The sequence below is a fragment of the Saimiri boliviensis genome, chromosome 14, assembly GCF_048565385.1.
Source record: "Saimiri boliviensis isolate mSaiBol1 chromosome 14, mSaiBol1.pri, whole genome shotgun sequence".
Taxonomy (NCBI): domain Eukaryota; kingdom Metazoa; phylum Chordata; class Mammalia; order Primates; family Cebidae; genus Saimiri; species Saimiri boliviensis.
Genome location: NC_133462.1, coordinates 13,149,088 through 13,169,175, shown reverse-complemented (window position 1 = coordinate 13,169,175; position 20,088 = coordinate 13,149,088). Strand labels below are relative to the sequence as shown.

At 48.3% G+C, this 20,088-nt stretch overlaps 1 protein-coding gene across 5 annotated transcripts in view; it reads left to right on the top strand.

Moving 5' to 3' along the window:
- IGSF23 (immunoglobulin superfamily member 23) overlaps positions 1-20,088 on the top strand; it is a 71,070-nt gene that overhangs the window by 49,857 nt on the left and 1,125 nt on the right. For 2 of the 5 annotated variants that reach the window (XM_074386210.1, XM_074386209.1), the window contains exons 2-6: positions 6,645-9,170; positions 13,121-13,462; positions 15,441-15,710; positions 18,150-18,300; positions 19,834-19,883. In XM_074386210.1, the coding sequence (XP_074242311.1) occupies positions 8,828-9,170; positions 13,121-13,462; positions 15,441-15,710; positions 18,150-18,300; positions 19,834-19,879 (1,152 nt within the window). In that variant the 5' untranslated portion in view covers positions 6,645-8,827 and the 3' untranslated portion in view covers positions 19,880-19,883. The remainder of the gene's footprint in view (positions 1-6,644; positions 9,171-13,120; positions 13,463-15,440; positions 15,711-18,149; positions 18,301-19,833; positions 19,884-20,088) is intronic. The other 3 variants (XM_039465529.2, XM_074386208.1, XM_074386211.1) reach the window with 3 other exon arrangements.

Here is a 20,088-nt window from a genome sequence, read left to right as displayed (position 1 = left end):
GCAGTAAAGGCTGGAATGGCTGCTGAGAAAATTGGAACCAGGAATTGACCAAGGAGAAATAAATGGATTCCCAGAAATTGCTCAGGGTCTGCTGGAAGTTGAATACATGGATTCGAAGTGGTTCTGGAATGGAAGGACAAGTTCAACCTGTCTTTTCCTTCAACCTAGAATGTTCTTCCCCACAGCCCCATACTCTCACCCAGCACTGACCTCTCTTCACCTATCACAGAGCCAAACTCAGAAGCCCAGGTCCAAATCCCTAAGTTCAAATCCTGGTTCTGCCACTTACTTGCATGTGACCTTGGACAGTTTATTTCACCTCCAGGAATCTCTGTTTCCTCATGTGAAAAAATGGAAGCCATTTACCAGCCAGGGAGGTTAGGAGACCCAAATGACTTTAAAAGGTTGCTGCACTTGAGACCACAGGCTCCGGAGCCTGATACCTGGGTCTGCTCAGCTATTCAGCAGCTGTGTGGCCTGGGTAAGTCACTTAACCTCTCTGTGCCTCAGTTTCTTCCTCTGCAGTAGGAGAATGGCAGCACTTGCCTCATAGTGTTGTTGAAAGGATAAAAGAGCTAATTGATATAAAGTGTGAAGTTATTTAAATGAATATATGTAGAGCTCATCTATGCAAAGAGTAGGACTGGGCTCAGAGCCAGATTCTCCATAAATACTAGCATTTGTCACAACTATTTCCTCCATATGGGGCTCCTGTTTTTTTGGTTACACATCAAAAAATTCCACAAAGTATGTGGACAGATATGTTTTCTTTTCTTTTCTTTTTTTTTTTTTTTTTTGAGACGGAGTTTCGCCCTTGTTGCCCAGGCTGGAGTGCAATGGCGCGATCTCGGCTCACCGCAACCTCCGCCTCCTGGGCTCAGGCAATTCTCCTGCCTCAGCCTCCTGAGTAGCTGGGATTACAGGCACGCGCCACCATGCCCAGCTGATTTTTTGCACTTTTAGTAGAGACGGGGTTTCACCATGTTGACCAGGATGGTCTCGATCTCTCGACTTCGTGATCCACCCGCCTCAGCCTCCCAAAGTGCTGGGATTACAGGCTTGAGCCACCGCGCCCGGCTTTTTTTTTTTTTTTACTGTCATCACCATTTAAATGTAATTAGCATCTGCATATGTAATTTTGTAGATGCTGTTGTTTAAAACCCGAGTGAACTTATTTTAGATGAGTCTTTTTTTTTCAACTTCTTTTTTAATACTTTAAGCTATGGAGTATGTGTGCAGATCTTGCAGGATTGTTACATAGGTATACACAGCCATGGTGGTTTGCTGCCTCCATCCCCCCGTCACCTACATTAGGTATTTCTCCTAATATTATCCCTCCCCAATCTCCCCACCCCTTGCTATCCCTCCCCTAGTCCCCCACCCCCCAACAGACCCCAGTGTGTGATGTTCTCCTCCGTGTCCATGTGTTCTCATTGTTCCATACTCACTTATGAGTGAGAACATGAGGTGTTTGGTTTTCTGTTCTTGTGTCAGTTTGCTGAGAATGATGGTTTCCAGCTTCATCCATGTCCCTGCAAAGGAAAGGAACTCATCCTTTTTTATGGCTGCATAGTATTCCATTGTGTGTATGTGCCACATTTTCTTTATCCAGTCTATCATTGATTGGCATCTGGGTTAGTTCCAAGTCTTTGCTATTGTAAACAGTGCTGCAGTGAACATATGTGTGCATGTGTCTTTATAATAGAATGATTTATGATCCTTTGGATATATACTAGTAATGGGATTGCTGAGTCAAATGGTATTTCTATCTCTAGATCCTTGAGGAATCACCTCACTGTCTTCCACAATGCTTGAACTAATTTACACTCCCACCAACAGGGTAAAAGTGCTCCTATTTCTCCACATCCTCTCCAGCATCTGTTGTCTCCAGATTTTTAAATGATCGCCATTCTAACTGGTGTGAGATGGTATCTCAATGTGATTTTGATTTGCATTTCTCTAATGACCAGTGATGATGAGCACTTTTTCATATGTTTGTTGGCAACATAAATGTCTTCTTTTGTAAAGTGTCCGTTCATATCCTTTGCCCAGTTTTTGGTAGGGTTGTTTGTTTTTTTCTTGTAAATTTGTTTTAGTTCTTTGTAGATCCTGGATATTAGCCCTTTGTCAGATGGGTAGCTTGCAAAAAATTTTTCCCATTCTTTTGGTTGCCAGTTTGCTCTAATGATTGTTTCTTTTGCTGTTCAGAAGCTCTTAAGTTTAATTAGATCCCATTTGTCTATTTTGGCTTTTGTTGCCATTGCTTTTGGTGTTAAAGTCATGAAGTCCTTGCCTATGCCTATGTCCTGAATGGTATTGCCTAGGTTTTCTTCCAGGGTTTTTATGGTGTTAGGTCTCAGGTTTAGATCTTTAATCCATTAGATGAGTCATTTTAAATAAAAATATTGAGTAAAGATAAGTGGGACTGGGTGCAGTGGCTCACACCTGTAATCCCAGCACTTTGGGAGGCCAAGGTGGGTGGATCACTTGAGGTCGGGAGTTTGAGACCAGCCTGACCAACATGGTGAAACCCTGTCTCTACTAAAAACAGAAAAATTTTCTGGGCATGGTGATGTGTACCTGTAATCCCAACTACTCAGAAGGCTGAGGCAGAAGAATTGCTCAAACCCAGGAGGCGGGGGGTTGAAATGAGCTGAGATCATGCCACTGTGCTCCAGCCTGGGCAACAGAGAGAGCTTTCAGCTAAAAAAAAAAAAAAGTTGTACAGTGTCAATGGGATTAGGCCAGCCGTGTCCGTTAGCTGGCAATTGTCATAGTAGAATTCCATCCTCCCACAGAGACAGAGAGATGAAGGTCCTGTCATTCTGACAATTCTATTTCAAAGGAATGGCTTTCAGGTACTCTAGAAACACCTATGAGTTGGCCGAGCACGGTGGCTCCCACCTGTAATCCCAGCACTCTGCAAGGCTGAGGTGGGTGGATCACCTGAAGTCAGGAGTTTGAGATCAGCCTAGCCAACATGGGGTGAAACCCCATCTCTACTAAAAATACAGAATTAGCCAGGCATCATGACAGGCGCCTGTAATCCCAGCTACTCGGGAGGCTGAGGCAGGAGAATCGCTTGAACCTGGGAGGCAGAGGTCACAGTAAACCAAGATCGCACCATTGCACCCCAGCCTGGGGGACAAGGGCAAGACTTCGTCGCAAAACAAAAAACCCTGAGTTGTGGGGTATAGATACATGTATACACACAACTCAAAGAGAATGAGGAAGGATTCACAATTGTAGGCCCTTTTTAGTAAATGCTCTGAAAAGGGAATAGGGCTATATTGCCAAATGTTGGCTAGGTCAAACAGTAAATACTCCTGGCAAGGTAGAGCTTTCTTGGGTGGCATTTTATTGGGGGGCTGGAATCATCCTAAGAACATGCCTTATGCTACTAGAAGCCCTGCTAAAGTTTAATCATCTCTTTCTTCTTCTTCTTCTTCTTCTTCTTTTTTTTTTTTTTTTTTGAGACAGACTCCTGAGTGCAAGCAATCCTCCCACCTCAGCCTCCCAAGTAGCTAAGACTACAGGCGCAAGCATGCCACCACGCCCCAGCTAATTTGTTTTTTTTTTTTTTTTTTTGTAGAAATGAGGTCTTGTCCTGTTTCCCAGGCTGGTCTCAAATACCTGGCCTTAAGCAATCCTCCTGCTTTAGACTCCCTAAGTCAGGCATCCCCAAACTATGGCCTGCAGGCCACATGCGGCCCCCTGAGGCCATTTATCCAGCCCCCCGCCGCACTTCAGGAAGGGGCACCTCTTTCATTGGTGGTCAGTGAGAGGAGCACAGTATGTGGCAGCCCTCCAACGGTCTGAGGGACAGTGAACTGGCCCCCTGTGTAAAAAGTTTGGGGATGCCTGCCCTAAGTGCTGGGATTACAGGCATGAGCCACTATGCCTGGCCTTGATCATCTGTTAGTGCAGAGGTTTGCATGGAGTCCAGCAATTCTCAGAAACAGTAACCTGCTAAGTTCTCTCGCGGTGGTCAGCTTCACCGTCTCTTCCCCAGAGTCTTCCCTTATCCAGCCTGAGTCTCAGCTAGATTGAGAGTCAGATCCTTTCAAAACTCTGTTCTTCACTGTGGGAAGCAGAAGTGTTCCTTTTTAAAGTTTCCTTTCTTGTTAAAGAATAAGTGTGCTAATAACTTTGTTAAGCCCTATCCTCCGTAGCCGTTAGACATGCCATGCTTACAGGCACATAGTACATTCTATGTCCTTGTACTTTAGCCAAGATATCTGTGCTGGACGTGCTCACAGGCATGTCCCAGCTCTCCATTTCTTTTACCTGTTTAGAAAAGTTTTAAGTTGTTAGCCAGTCAGGTTTTAGTTTAGACTGTGAGGTCTGTCCAGCCAACAGAGATCAGACACAGCAATAACGATGACCCCAAATGCATAAGGGATAAATTTGTGTGTTTTCCTTTGTTCATTGTACTCTCGTGGCACAATGGCTAGAGAGGGTACCCTTCCTGCAGTCCAGGAAGTAAAAACTGCATTGCTGAAAGATCCTTTGTCTCAGTGCTAATTTTTCTTTGCAGCACCGATTATCTATTTCCAACATTCATCTTTCCTTTCAGAGCTCTTTTGGATTTAAAGTAACTGAATCTCAAAACAAACTGACTCAGGGGAAACAATGAGAATTCACAGAGCAGCATGGCACATAAGCGGAAGGATCAGTATGGACATCAGGCACAGCTGAATCTAGCTGTTTAAATGATGCTATCAGAAATTTCTCTTTCCATGCACTGACTATACTTTCATATGTGTTGGCCCCGTTCTTAGGCAGCCTCTCTACCCATGATAGAAAGATGGCCCCAGCAGCTGCACATTGAGATTTCTGCAGCTCAGCAAACCCAGAAGAAAGAAAAAATGTTTTTTATGCTGGGCTCAGTGGCTCATACCTATAATCCCAGCACTTTGGGAGGCCAAGGCGGCGGATCATTGAAGGCCAGGAGTTCAAGACCAGTCTGGGCAACATAGCGAAAGACTGTTTCTACTAAAAATACAGAAAAATTAGCTGGGCATCATGGCACATGCCTGTAATCCCAGCTAATCTGGAGGCTGAGGCATGAGAATCTCTTAAACCCAAGAGATGGAGGTTGCAGTGAGCCAAGATCACATCACTGCACTCCAGCTTGAGTGACAGAGCAAGACTCTGTCTCTAAATAAATAAATAAAACTTTAAAAACAGGGCCGGGCGCAGTGGCTCACGCCTGTAATCCCAAAACTTTGGGAGGCCAAAGTAGGTGGATCACAAGGTCAGGAGTTCAAGATCAGCCTGGTCAAGATGGTAAAACCTCATCTCTACTAAAAATACAAAAATTATTCAGGCATGGTGACTAGTGACTGTAGTCCCAGCTACTCGGGAGGCTGAGGCAGGGAATTGCCTAAAACAAGAGGCGTAGGTTGCAGTGAGCCAAGATCATGCCACTGTACTCCAGCCTGGGCACCAGAGCAAGACTCATCTCAAAAAATAAATAAAAATTAAATTAATTTTTTTTTTTTTAAAAAGCTCTATTCCCCAGAGTTCCAATAAAATCCCTAAGACTGCTTTCTCCTTGGCCTGTTCTGGGTGCCAAGCCTAGGTCAGGAGTTCAAGATGGTGAAATCTCATCTCTACTAAAAATACAAAAATCAGTTTAGCGTGGTGGCAAGTGCCTGTAATCCCAGCTTACTCAGGAGGCTGAGGCAGGGAATTGCTTGAACCTAAGCAGTTCTCCATAAGTCACTGTTGTCAGGGGATGCAGTGCTCTGATTGGCCAGTCCTAGGCCCCTCACCTCCCCAGAGCCACGACTAAGTTGGTTTCCAAAGGGAACTCCTGTGGGGAACACTCCCGTGTGAGACCCCTAAAAGGCGTGAGTCTCACTATACGGTGAGTTTGATCCCAAACACAGTTTCCTACTGGAGGCAGTCGAGCTATCCGGAAATATAGGAACTGAAAGATGAATGATCAGTTTCTAATATCAACCACAATATCGTTTGGGCCTAAAACTATGCATTGCTGCTAGACCGAGTAACCCCCTACCAGCAACCGGTTCCTGCTATGACCTTTTTATGACTTTAAGAATAAGCCTTAAACCTTACCAGACTGCCTTGTACCCTAGATAATGGTTTAACTGTCGATATTTGCAAAGAAAAATGCCACCATAAGGGATGGCTTTGATTCCTGACTCAGAGATTCCTGAATGGGGAAGTTGAGTTAAGTTGAGTCAGGAGTAGACAAAGGAGAATCCGATTAAAAGATATTCTGATGAGCAAAACCAAAAAACCTTTTCACATCTCAGTTCTAAAACAAGGTCAAACCAGAGATACCTGCAGCCAGGAGGAACAATGTTTGGTTATAAACAAGTCTCCTGAATAATGTTTGGATATAAACAAGCTTTGTGAATAATGTTTGGATGCAAACAAACTTTGTGATTGTAGAAAATTTTGTTACTTTTTACAACCATTGATCGCATATCTACTTCTCTATTGTATAGGCCATGTGAGGCATACATTTGCATTCCTCTTACTATGACGTAAATCAAAGCCAAGAAAGTGTATTTATTCCTGGCCTTTGAAAAATAAAATTTGCTGTTTAGGCACAGCCTATCAGCCCTCCAGACGCCTCGCTTTCTCTCTCTCTGTCTTTATTATTTTTCCAGGCGCACTCCCTCTTCCAGGTATTGGGACCCTCTTGCAGGTCGAGAGACCCCCAGGCAGACGTGCCTACCCGTCCCGGACGGTCCACAACAAACTCCAGGTACAGTTACCTGGATAAAAGAGAGTGAATGCTGGCTGGGCAGAAACCCCAGAACCTTACAGCATAATGGCTATTTACTGCATTGCCTATCAGTCGTCTCCTGGCCTAGCTCATCACGCCAGCAGAGGCCTTCAGACCAACCGTAAAAGAAGCACTTTAGCAAATGCTAATAAGAAATAACTGTGTCACCTGATGATGACTATTATTGACAACTCATAGGTGAACCTTAGCCCCTGGGTGGAACCTGAACCTCTCTGGGAGGGAAAAGCATGAGCTTTTGAGTCAGACAGATGAGAGTTCAAGTCTGGACACTCCATTTCACTCATTTGCCTTTCATCCATTTATTCACTAAAAAGAAAACATGTCAGCTGGCGCGGTGGCTCATGCCTGTAATCCCAGCACTCTGGGAGGCTGAGGCAGGAAGATCACTTGAGCCCAGAAGTTCGAGACCAGCCTGGGTAATACAGTGAGACCCTGTCTCTACAAAAAGAATATTAAAATGAGCTGGGAGTGGTAGTTGAGACCCAGTGAGTGAAATTTAACCAGAGAAAGCCGAGCTGGTTCTCAGGTATGATTATGAGAGTGGCCTAGGCTTTGCATATGGCAGTAAAGGCTGGAAAGGCTGCTGAGAAAATTGCAACCAGGAACTGACCAAGGAGAAATGAACGGATTTCCAGAGGTTGCTCAGAGTCTGCTTGAAGTTGGGCACATGGATTGAAAGTGGTTCCAAGATGGAAGGACAAGTCCTAGCTACTCAGGAAATCGAGGCAGGATTATTGCTTGAATCCAGAAGGTTGAGGCTGCAGAGAGCTGATTGTGCCACTGTGCTCTAGCCTGGCTGACAGAGTGAGACCCCATCTCAAAAAAAAAATGTGTTGAGAACTTGTTATGTGCAAGGCACTGTTCTAGTCACCAGGGCCACAGCCGCACACCAGATGAACACCCCTACCCTCCTGGATCTGACGTTCAAGTCGGAGAGGTGAGACTAAGGAGGAGAGACATAACACAAGTGGACAAAGAAATCACCTAAGAGAGCGGTAAATGATGTCAAGAAGAAAACGACACTGTGGCTTGCTAGCAAAGAGCTGGGGGCCTGAGTTGCAGCAGGCATTAGGAAAGGCCTTTTTGAGGAGGTGCTGTGCGTGAATTAAGCCAAAATAATGAGATACAGTCGGCTTTGAGATTGCATGAATAAGGTTCTAAGAAAAGGGCAGAGTGTGTGCAAAGGCCCTGAGCTGGCACCCTCCAGAAACTGGCAGAAAGCCCCTGTGAACGGCTGTGTGATGGTAGGCGAGTTACTCAGCGCCTGTGCACCGCTGGAAAATGAGGATGCTCATACCTACTGCTCGAGGTTAGTATGAGGATTCAATTAGGCAATGCTCTTACAGGGCTAATGCTGTGCCCGGCATATAGTAGGTGTTGAGTAAACACCAGCGATTGGTTCGAGCAATATAATTATTAATTTGAGGAGGAAAGAACAGCCCTGGGGAGTGAGAAGGGTGAGGAAAAAGGAGCTAGTTAGTGTAGTGTGGCTTATCCTTCTAGCATCTAAAATTCAGGATATAGTCTGAGCAAGGTCCTGATACGGGGATTCTGAGCACGCCTCCAGGACATCTTAGATATCAAATTATAATTAGCACTGACTTCATAGTGACTGACATTCATCAAGCACCTACTATGTGACTAGGCACAACGCCAACCACCTTGTGTCCACGGTCCCCTCTGACTCTGGGGCAGGCACTATTATTAACACCTTCATTTTGTTTTAAATTTTCTTAGCAGAACAATTTATTAATGAATATGCAATAAAGTATCTCCCCACAATCTTTCCAGAAATGACAAGGCAGGGAGTGAATACTTCTTTTTGGCTTCTCTGGAAATTTTTAATGTACACATGAAGTAAACATTTTCTCATTACAGAGGAAAAAAGCTGTGGTTCAGAGTCCAGGAGAGAACCCAGGAGGCCAGCAGAAGGCCCCGTCACCTCCTACCAGCTGACCTTTGGCCATTCCTTGCCTTTGATGTGAATGATCGGGCGATTCTGCTCCTCCCTCCATCTCCCAGCAGGGGTTGTAGGGTGAAGGAATGAGAGCAAAACTTCAGGGCCTCCTCCCCAGAATCCCTGTCCCGGTCTGGTCCCCACCCACCACCACCACTGACCCAGTGCTAGAGAAGGATGCAGCTGGAGGTGATTTCCCAGCCAACTCAAAAAGTCACATGGGGACGTGGCCAGGGTGGGCGTGGTCACTGTGGCCGGGGTGCTGCAGGGCGGGCCGAGGCTGCAGATGCGACTGCCGCAGGTCTATAAAGACCCCATGTGTGACGAAGAGACCTTCTCTGCACGGTCCCTGGACAGAATTCGAAATGAGGAGTCCTCTGGACGTCAGCTCCGGCCACACCCCTGCCTGGAGGAAGCTGCTTTTAACAGGTGCGTTGGAGACAGCAGCTTCACCACAGGGAGGGACAAGGAGGAGAGAGTCTCCGTCGAAATCCAAGTCGCCCCACTCAGAGCTTCGACCCTGGGCAACTTGAGGCCCAAGAAGCTCAGGCTCCCAACTTATGGGAACTCCTGATGGCCACCCCGCCACAAGGGATCATCCTATTGGCTTCTTTTAGGAAGAAGGGAAGTGAGGCGCAAAGAAGGGACCGGGTCACCTACCTAAGATCTCAGGGCTGGCAAGGGGTAGGATCAGAATTCGGGACCCCAGCCCAGCCCCCTTCCACCAGGTGTCCTGTCTCACCCCAGCAATCCACAACCTAGTAATAATCAATATAAGTAATAATAATAAAGTAATAACAGCCGTAATAGAAGGTCGCCGTGACTGAACAGGTCTGCATGCCAGCCCGCTTGTGTTGTTTGTTTGTTTGTTTGTGACAAGGTCTTGCTCTGTTGTCCAGGCTAGAATACAGTGGCATGACGATGGCTTACTGCAGCTTCCTCCTGCTGGGCTCAAGCCATTCTCCTGCCTCAGTGTCCTGTGTAGCTGGGACCACAGGTATGCGCCACCAAACCCCAGCTGTATATTTTTTTTATCTGTAGTAAAGATGAGGTCTTACTATGTTGCCCAGGCTAGTCTTGAACTCCTGGGCTCAAACGATCCTCCTGCCTCAGCCTCTCTGAGTGTCAGGATTACAGGTATGAGCCACTGCGCCCAGCCTGTCAGCTCATTCTAAGTGCGATCATGTAGTAACATTTAACTGTTATCACAGCCCTTTGAGATCAGGGCTGGAGGATCCCTGTGTCACAGAAGGGGAAACTGAGGTTCAGAGAGGCCATGTGCCCTCTCCGGGTCGCACACATGGAAGTGGCAGAATGAAGATTTGAAGGCAGGTGGGCTGGCTTCCCAGACAACACTTGCCAGAGACCACACACACCTGCCTCTCAGACTGTGACTGAACGACTTCCTGTTCCAGGTCTTAAAAGTTCAGTTCTGTGTAGTTTTAAAACCCCAAACACCACCCAGTTCAAAGCTTTGCTGTGTCCCCAGCTCAGGCCTGTGTCACACTGGAAGGAGGAAAGGGACGTGGTGGGCCTGTTCCCTATTTCGTCGGAGCTGCTGTCTGAGGCTTCTCTCAGGGCGGAGGGCAGCGGGGAAGAAGGAAAGAAAAGCAGGTGGGAAAGTCTCTCCTTGGCCGCTGTCATCGTACGTTGGAAAAAAGGCATGCAGTATGCTGCTGGATCTTCCTGGGGTGGGGGCAGAGAGGGTGGGGCACTTTGGGAATTGGCTGTGCCACTGGATTCAATAGCAACCAGCTTTTAGAAAGTTGTTTTTCAAGGCCGGTGCGGTGGCTCCCGCCTGTGATCCCAGCACTTTGGGAGGCCGAGGCGGGCGAACCATGAGGTCAAGAGATCAAGCCCATCGTGGCCAACATGGTGAAACCCTGTCTCTACTGAAAAAAACAGAAATTAGCTGAGTGTGTTGGCACACGCCTGTAGTCCCAGCCACTTGGGAGGCTGAGACAGGAGAATCACTGGAACCTGGGAGGTGGAGGCTGCAGTGAGCCAAGATCACGCCACTGTACTCCAGCCTGGCAACAGAGCAAGAGTCCGTCAAGAAAGAGAGAAAGAGAGATACAGAGAGAGGAAGGAAGGGAGGGAGGGGGAGAAAGAGAGAGAGAGAGAGAGAGAGAGAGAGAGAGAGAGAGAAGGAAAGAAGGGAGGGAAGGAGAAAGAAAGAAGGGAGGGAAGGAGGGAGAGAGGGAAGGAAGGAGGGAGGGAAGGAAGGTCGATCACACCAGCTGCTGACTTGGAGATTAACTCATTGGAGGTGGGAGGTGGGCAATGAGTGACCCCCACAACACCCAGCTCTCCACTATGACTCTGAATCTAAGACTTAAACGTGCTTTCCCTTAGTTTCTTTCCCTGTGAAACAGACCAGCACCAACTTCAGAGTTGCTGAGAGGCTCAGTGAGGTATCCTGGTCAGGATACCAAGTTGGAAGGGCTTGGCAGGGTCCCTGGCACTCAGCCTCAGCCAGCATGCGGTGTCAGCCAGTCACCCAAAGCTGCTTCTGAGACCTCACAGCCCCTTCCAGAGCCCAGTGTGTTTGTGTCTGGTGATGAGCTCCTGAGAGTGGGTATCTCCAGCCACCACATCTCATTCGTTTAACCGAGAAGAAAGCTGATGTTTTAACATGCATTCCGTAAATGGATATTTCTGATCCTTAAAAGTTACCATCTATTATATTGCTTTTTTAAGAGAGCTTTAAAATAAGTGATTACATTTATGAAATAAATGAACCATTATTTATTTCATCAGTCCCCTATTGTTGAAGAGTTGGGTATTTCCAATCTTTTGCTATTGTAAATAGGGTGTGGTAACACTATGTACTGGTCATTTTGTTCTGTGAAAGTCTATCTATAGAACGCGTCCCTGACATTTAATTAGAGGGTCAAAGGATACGAGAATTTGTAATTTTGAAAGACATTACCAGATTGCCCTCTGCAGGGCATGTACCAGCAAAGCATAGGCATTCCTGTTGCCCTCAGCATCACCAACACAACAAGTCACCATCAAACTTCTGGATCTTTGCTGAAAAGGTTATCTCAGTTTGTTTTCATTTACATTTCTCTTACTGTGAGTAGAATTGAGCATTTTCCCTACATTGAGAGATAGTTTTCTTTTCTATGAACTGCCTATTCATATGCTATGTGTATTTTTCTGTTGGGTTGCTGATATTTTTCTTATTAATTTCCAGGAGCTCTTTATATATTAGTGAAACGAGCTCTTTGTCTATGATGTCACTTAGAATGAGTTTCTCCTGGTTGTCGTTCTTTTGACTTTGTGAGTGATGGGGATTTCTTTAACCTTTCAGATGTTTCAGGGTTTTTTTTATTTTACATCTTTTTTTTTTTTTAGTTTTTTATGGCTAGAGCTTATATTCCTACCACACCATTCCTGTGAGAGAAAGAAGAGCAGGTTGGGTAACTGCGTGGGATCTGGAACCAAACTCCCAGGGTTCAACTCCAAGTTCTAAGCAATGTGGATATTGAATGAGAGGACGTGAGAGAAACTAAGGCAGGAATTGGGCAGGAAAGTTTAGTGGCTGAGAATTTCCTTGACTGCCTGCATGTGGATCATGGTTCTGCTGTTTACCACCTATGACATCCTGGGAAAATATTTTAGATTCTCTTAGCCTCTGCTTCCTCATCTGTAAATGGGGTACCACAGTCGTATCAGTCAGGGTTGAGGCAAGAAACAGTTGGTCTACTCTAAGGGAGTGGTAAGGAGAGTTTAAGTTTGAGACAGGGACTGTTTGCAGCAGAGGTTTAGGTGGGGGATAATGCAGCATCCAGGGCCTAGCAACAGCAGGGAACTATTACCTCCCTCAGGCTGGAAGCCATAAGGAGAAAAGCAGATCTCAGAATCGGAAGACATCAGTAGTGTACGGAGAGGGCCACTCAGCAGGAGCTGTGGGCTGGAACAGAGGGACCCAGCCAACTGTGGGACTACTTCCTTCAGGCTCACTCCCCTGCTGCCCTCTCTTCTGCCAATGCACCACTGACAGAAACGAACCAGCAGCAAAAGGTAAGGGGACCCCAGCAACACAGCTCAGAGAAGTCAGCCTTTCAGGCAGCAGCGTGGAGCAGAGGATAGAAAACCACTTTTTGCAACATCCAGTGGAATACAACTGTGTGCTTCGTAGGGTCAAGGAGAGGAACCAGTGGGGTGATACACAACCAGCACTTGCAACAGAGTCAGGCTTGTGGTGGGTGCTAGTGAGTGTTCTCTACTTTTATCATTATCGTCGCCGTCATCATCAGCTCTCGATGCCCCACACTCACTCTCAGCGGCTTGGGAACGGTCACTGGCAGGGACAGCATTTCGCCTTTGTTCTCACTTGCCCCCCTTGTCTCCTCCTTCCCTGCTTCTCCAAGGCTTCCTGCTCACATCCTGCACCTGCTCTGCCTTCTCGGAGCTGCCCGTCTCGACACAGCTGAACACCTGGACCGAAGGAGCCAGTGTCCACCTTCCTGTCCCCGGAAGCCTCGATGGCATTCTCACCACATCTTGGTTCCGAGGGCATGACGCCCAGCCAGCAGCCATGATATTCTCCCCGGAGGGCCTCCCAGGACCTGCTCACACTGGCCGGGAGATGCTGGGCAGCCAAGGTAGCCTGGTCATTCAAAACGTGACGGCTCAGGACTCGGGCAGCTACACCGTCGTGCTGGAAACCAGCAGGGGGCGCAGGAGTGCGACAGAGCAGATCCATGTCAAGAGTGAGTGGGGCCCCAACGTGGGAGGGACTGACTTCTCAGAAAGCGGACCCACTGGACCCCAGAAGAGCCCACCAGGACACATTCTGTGCTAGTAATCAATCGCTCCCCAACAAACCACCCCAAAACTTAAAATATCAATCACTTATCTAGCTGGATAGTTCTTGTGGTCAGCTGTTGGGGTGTCTGGGTGTTGGCTGGTCCAGAATGGCCTCCTTCATGTGCCTGACGATGGCCTGGCTGGTGGCTGGGGTGATGGGGTGAGTGGGCCACAGGGCCTCCCGTCCTCCAGCTGGCTATCCCAGGCTTGTTCACTCAGCAGTGAAAGAGGAACAAGAGGCGAGGCTGCAAAACTCCTGCAGGCCCAGGCTGGAAGCTGACTGCCATCACTTCCACCACTTTCTATTGACCAAAGCAAGTCACATGGCCAGCCCAGCTTCAACAGGAGGAAAATCGCTCCCACCTCTTAAGGAGAGGAGTTATAATGGGTTGTAGTTTTTTTTTTGTCATTGACATTGTGTTAGGTTGTTCTTGCATTGCTATAAAGACATACCTAAGACTGGGTTATTTATTTTATTTTTTTAAAAGAGGTTTAATTGGCTCATGGTTTCACAGGTAGAAGCATGGTGCCAGCATCTGCTCAGCTTCTGGGGAGTCCCCAGGGAGCTTTTACTCATAGCAGAAGGCAAAGGAGGAGCAGGTGTCTCTCGTGGTGAGAACAGGAGCAAGAGAGAGTCAGAGGGGAATTGCCACATTTTACAACAATCAGATCTCGCGAGAATTCACTACCATGAGGACAGCACGAGGCCATGAGAGCTCCACCCCTGTGGCCCAAACACCTTTACCCACATGCGCTTGGCTCATAGCAAGGGCCCAATCCATGGTCAGGTGCAGTGGCGCACACCTGTAATCCCAGCACTTTGGGAGGCCAAGGCAGGTGGATCACCTGAGGTCAGGAGTTCAAGACCAGCCTGGCCAACATGGTGAAACCCCATCTCTACTAAAAATACAAAAATTAGCCAGGCGGGCATGGTGGTGGATGCCTGTAATCCCAGCTATAGGGAGGCAGAGGCAGGAGAATCTCTTGAACCCAGGTGGGGTATTTTCCTTAGGAATCCACATGGCTCCTTCCTCTGCTTCTTCAGGTCTCTGCTCAAACATTAGCTCCTCAAAGAGGCCTTCCTTGATCTGCTTTGCCTGAAACGGGCTTACCCCACCCTGAGTCCAACCCCGCAGCCCTCTGCAGTCTTCCTCACAGCGGTTACCACCACCATATGTACTTATTGGTCTGTTTGTTGACTCTGTCGTCACTCAGTCATAAGTTTCATGAGGGCAGTGACTGTGTCTGTTTTATCACTGCCGAGCCTCTGAGCCCTAGAGCCTCAGAGTCCTAGATTTGGTTCACCCAGATCCAGAGCCGAGATTTAAGGTCAGATAGTCTGTTTGGGAGGTGCAAGGAACTGGAGAATGAGGAAGTTAGGCAGAGAAGGCAGGAAATAATAAGAGCTGTGTTCCCAGCCTGGTTACTGTGGGCAGCTAGAGCACAGTCCCACTGGGGAAGTCCGGGCCCTGGTGTGGAACGACTCTGCAGAGTTATCCCATGTGGCAGCGAGGGATCTCAGGTATTTATACACCAACCTGTGCCCAGCATTGTGGAAGGCTGCTCCAGGTGTGCTCCTTCCCCAGCACTTCCAGCCTGCTGCCTCCATGGGCAGAGGAGGCTTTGGCCACCAGTAAAGACCCTCGGGCAACAGGATGCAGGTGCTGGCCACTGGAAGTGGGAAGGGGAAGGGGTTAGACTGGGGACACTGGGCACAGACTGGGCTCTTCAAACACATTCTTGGACGAATGAATGAACGAACACATGAAAGAATGAACGAATGAACACATGAAAGAATGAACGTCTCTATGGTGGGCAGAAGACATACCCAGCTTTTCTGAGTGGTCTCTACTCTTGTGGCCTTGTTCCCTATTTGCACAGACAGCTTCCCACCAGCGCAACTGAAGACATTCCCATACGCTTTCCAGGGCATCATCCAGACTGAGCTCAACTATTCTGTGATCCTGCAGTGGATGGTGATAATGAACCCTGAGCCTGTGGTGAGCTGGACCCTCAATGGGGTGCCCTGCGGGATAGGAGAGAGGCTGTTCATCCGGCGGTTGTCCATGGAGCAGTTGGGCACCTATATGTGCACAGCCACAAACAGCAAGGAACAGCTGGTCTCTGCGCCTGTGACCATCTCACTGCCAAGTGAGTCCCCCACCCCACCCAAGAGCCCTTCACCCTCTCCAGCCTGCGGCAGCCTTGCCGATTCCATTTAGCCACCTTCTATGAGCAGCCCCTGTGAGACCCTTTATAGGCAAATGTCATTCCAATGTTTCATCCACCTGGTAGACTATGGATTATTAGGCCACTTTCTTCCTCCTCCTCCTCCTCCTCCTCCTCTTCCTCGTTTTCCTTCTCCTCCTCCTCCTCCTCCTTCTTCTTCCTCTTGAGACAGAGTCCTGCTCCATCACCCAGGCTGGAGTGCAGTGGCACGATCTCAACTCACTGCAACCCTTGCCTCCCAGGTTTAAGTGATTCTCATGCCTCAGTCTCCTGAGTAGCTGGGATTACAGGCGTGTGTCACCCCTCCTGGCCTAGTTTTGTATTTTTAGGAGAGATAGGGTTTCACTCTGTTGGCCAGGCTGGTCTCGAAATCCTGGGCTTAAGTGATCCGCCCACCTTGGCCTCCCAAATTGCTGGGATTACAGAAGTGAGCCACCACGCCCAGCCAATTAGGCCATTTTCAGATGACAGGCTCAAAGAGGTTAACTACAGTGAAAGCCCAGCTCAGGATCTGGACCAGGCTACCTGGGTCCTTGGCTCCAACCATTTGCCGGCTACATGAACATGGGAAGCCTCTTCGTCTCTCTGAGTCTCATCACATACCTGCAAAAAATACAGATCATAGTCTAAAAAGTGGGCCAGGCACAGTGGCTCACACCTGTAACCCCAGCACTTTGGGGAGGCTGAGGTGGGAGGATCACTCGAGCCCAGGAGTTAGAGACCAACCTGGACAACATAGCGAGACTCTGTCTCTACAAAAAAAACTAAAGATTTAATTAGGCGTGGTGGCCCCATCTGTAGTCCCAGCTATCTGGGGGGCTGTGATAGGAGGATCAGTTGAGCCCAGGAGTTTAAGCCTGCAGTGAGCTGTGATCGCACCACTGCACTCCAGCCTGAGTGACAGGGGAAGACTCTGTCTCCAAAAATAAAAATAAAAATCATCATCATCTAAGGAGTGGTTCAAAGCAATGGCTTTGGAATTTGAATCCCTGGCTGTGTGACTCTGAGCCAGTGTCTTGACTTCTCTGTGCCTCAGTTTCCTCATCCATAACATTGGTAAGATAATAGTGCCTACCCCAGAGTGTAGTTGTGAACATTCAATGAGATAAGCAGGTGAATACCTTGAAATAATAATGCCTAGCATTACTGAACACTAGTGGGTGCTCAGTAACCGTGAGCCAGTATCACTGTTGCAATTAGCATTGTCATTATTAATTGTAACTGTTACCATATGCAGTAGGTATATGGAGACCTGAGTGGCAGTCAAACTGACAGCAGGTTGATCAGAGAAGTGGTTTGGGTCCCGGTCAAAACTTAGTTCAGCCCCTGTTCCCATGCCTTCCTGGCTGGGTAACTTAGGGCAAGTGACTTCCCCTCTCTGAGCCCCGTTTCCTCGTGTGTATAACGGGGGTAATCCTATATACCTCTGCAGGATTGTTGAAAGAAATACAGGCAGGGTGTGGTGGCTCACGCCTGTAATCTCAGCACTTCGGGAGGCCAAGGCAGGCGGATCACCTGAGATCAGGAGTTCGAGACCAGCCTGACCAACATGGAGAAACCCCGTCTCTACTAAAAACACAAAAAAATTAGCGCAGGCCATTTGGAGGTCGAAGTGGATGGATCACTTGAGGCTAGGAGTTCGAGACCAGCCTGGCCAACATGTTGAAACCCTGTCTTTATTAAAAATACAAAAATTAGCTGGACATGGTGGCATACACCTGTAATCCCAGCTACCAGGGTGGCTGAGACACAAGAATTACTGGAACCCAGGAGGTGGAAGTTGCAATTAGCCAAGATTGTGCCACTCTACTCCAGCCTGGGCAACAGAGCGAGACGCTTGTCTCCCCCTCAACCAAAAAAAAAAAAAAAAAGGAATTCTGCAATCCAAGGGAGAGAAATGGCATAAATGCATTCCAGAGAGAGAGTGCAGCATGGACAGGCCTGGAGGCAAGAGAGAAAAGAATGAGCTTGGGAAATTGAGTGGAGTCCAAGGTGGCAGGGGTGTAAAGGCAGGGCAGTGAGAGATATGAGGCTGGCCAGGTGGCAGGGCCCTGAAGGCTGACTTGAGGAACTGGCTTCTGCTCCAGGGTGCTGGGGAGCCACAGCAGGGTTCTGAGCAGGGGAGGAACAGGATCAGGTGTGAGCTTTAGAAAGATCTTCCTGGCTTCCAGGTGGAAGGAAGGTGGGTGGGCACTGGACTGGGGCAGGAGAGCAGGAAGGAGAGGGGGCTGGAGAGCTGGAGGATGGAAGAGAAGGATGGATTGAAGAGACACTTGGGAGGGGGAATGGCGGGAGGGATGGGAGCGCAGGGAGGGTGGGCAGATGGCTCCTCCAATCTCACTCCTCCTTGGTCCACTGAAGCCATCGTGCAGCCCACAGAACCAGAGCCCGTGGAGCCAGACCCCACTCTGTCCCTGTCCGGAGGCGCTGCCATTTCGCTCATCGTGGCTGGAACCTTGGGAGCTGGGGTGCTGATTGGAGGCTTGTGTTTCACCATCATCCGGAGCCTAAGGTACTTCCATCCTCACCCCTCTGCACTGGGCAACATCCACTCAGCCCCCGTGAGGCACTGAGCTGGCCCGACAAGGAAACGGAGATGAAACCAACAGCCCCATCAAGGAGGGTGACAGGGACCCCTGAGGAGCCCGTCTGACTCATTGTTTTCCAAAATGGGATAACAACAACAAAGAGATAGAAGAGGACGCTAGAGCTAGGCTGCCTGGGTTCAAGTCCCAGCTCCGTAACTTACTATCAGTGAGGCTGTGGGCAAGCCACTTCCCTTCTCTGTGCCTCAGTTTGCCCATCCGCAAAATGGTGAGGATAATAATGGCACCTGACTCTGGGTTGTTGTGAGTGAATATTTCTTCTTCTTCTTGTTTTTTTTTTTTCTTTGAGACAGCCTCACTCTGTCACCCAGGCTGGAAATGGCACCATCTCGGCTCACTGCAACCTCTGCCTCCTGGGTTCAAGCGATTCTCCTGCCTCAGCCTCCTGAGTAGCTGGGATTACAGGTGTATGCCACTACGCTGGCTAATTTTTGTATTTTTAGTAGAGATGGGGTTTATCCATGTTGGTCAGGCTGTTCTCGAACTCCCGATCTCATGATCTGCCCGCCTCAGCCTCCCAAAGTGCTGGGATTACAGGTGTGAGCCACTGCGCCCAGCCAGTGACCGAGTATTTCTAAGAAACTTAAAGCAGTGCCTGGAATGTGGTAAGTACTATATTCGTCCCGTCTGCACATATCTGCAGAGTGACCAGGCACTGAGGATACCAAGGGAAGAAAATGCAGAAAGTCCCTGCCCTCATGGAACTTGCATCCTGGTCGCGGATACCATCAGGAAACACAGTGAACAAGTGAAATATACACAGTATACCGGATGGGCCAATATACTATCTATATTTCTATATATAGGATATTGGATCGCTTGAACCTGGGAGGCGGAGGTTGCAGTGAACCAAGAGACAAAGTGAGACTTTGTCTCCAAAAAAAGAAAAAAACTCCAGGAATATGATTATACCTCCTTCCAAGTATAGGAGTGAGGATTAAGTAAAATGGTGGGAGTCATGGCTGTGAACCCTGTCTGGAACGTGGTGAGCCTTCAGTAAACCTCAGCCATATGATGAAGATGATTGTATTAGTTTTCTCCAGCTGCTGTCACAAAATGCCACAGACGGAGGGGCTTAAACAACAGAAATGTATTTTCTCACAGTTCTGGAGGCTGGAAGTCCCAGATTAAGGTGGAAGCCAGTTTGATGTCCCTGGGTGCTCCTCTCCGTGGCTTGTAGAAGGCCACCTCCTCGCTGTGTCCTCACGTGGCCTTTCCTCTGCACTCATCCCTGGTGTCTCTTCCTCTTCTTATGAGGACACCAGTCTTAGTGGATCCAGGCCCCACACTTATGACCTCATTTAACTTTATTATGCCTGAAGAACCTGTCTCCAAATATGGTTGCATTGGAGGGCTAGGACTACATGTTAATTTGGGGAGTGGACAATAATTCAGTTAATAATGGTTTCTCTCTCTCTCTCTCTCTCTCTCCACTGCAGACGGAGAAGATCCTGCTGCAACGTGGGCAACTCTCCCGTCCGCTGAAGAGGTAATACCAGGAAGGGTGTGAAGGAAATCCTAGGTTTGGGAACAGAATGAGGTTCCCGGGCAGAGGCTCCATATGTGACTTCCTCCCTGCTGGTTCCCTGGCCATTTGTCTGGGAGATGTTCCCCTCCTGTGAAAAGGGAGGTGCTTTTCTCTCCTTTTGCTAATTGCCAGCACCCCATCTGCCCAGCTCAGCACATGCCTGGAA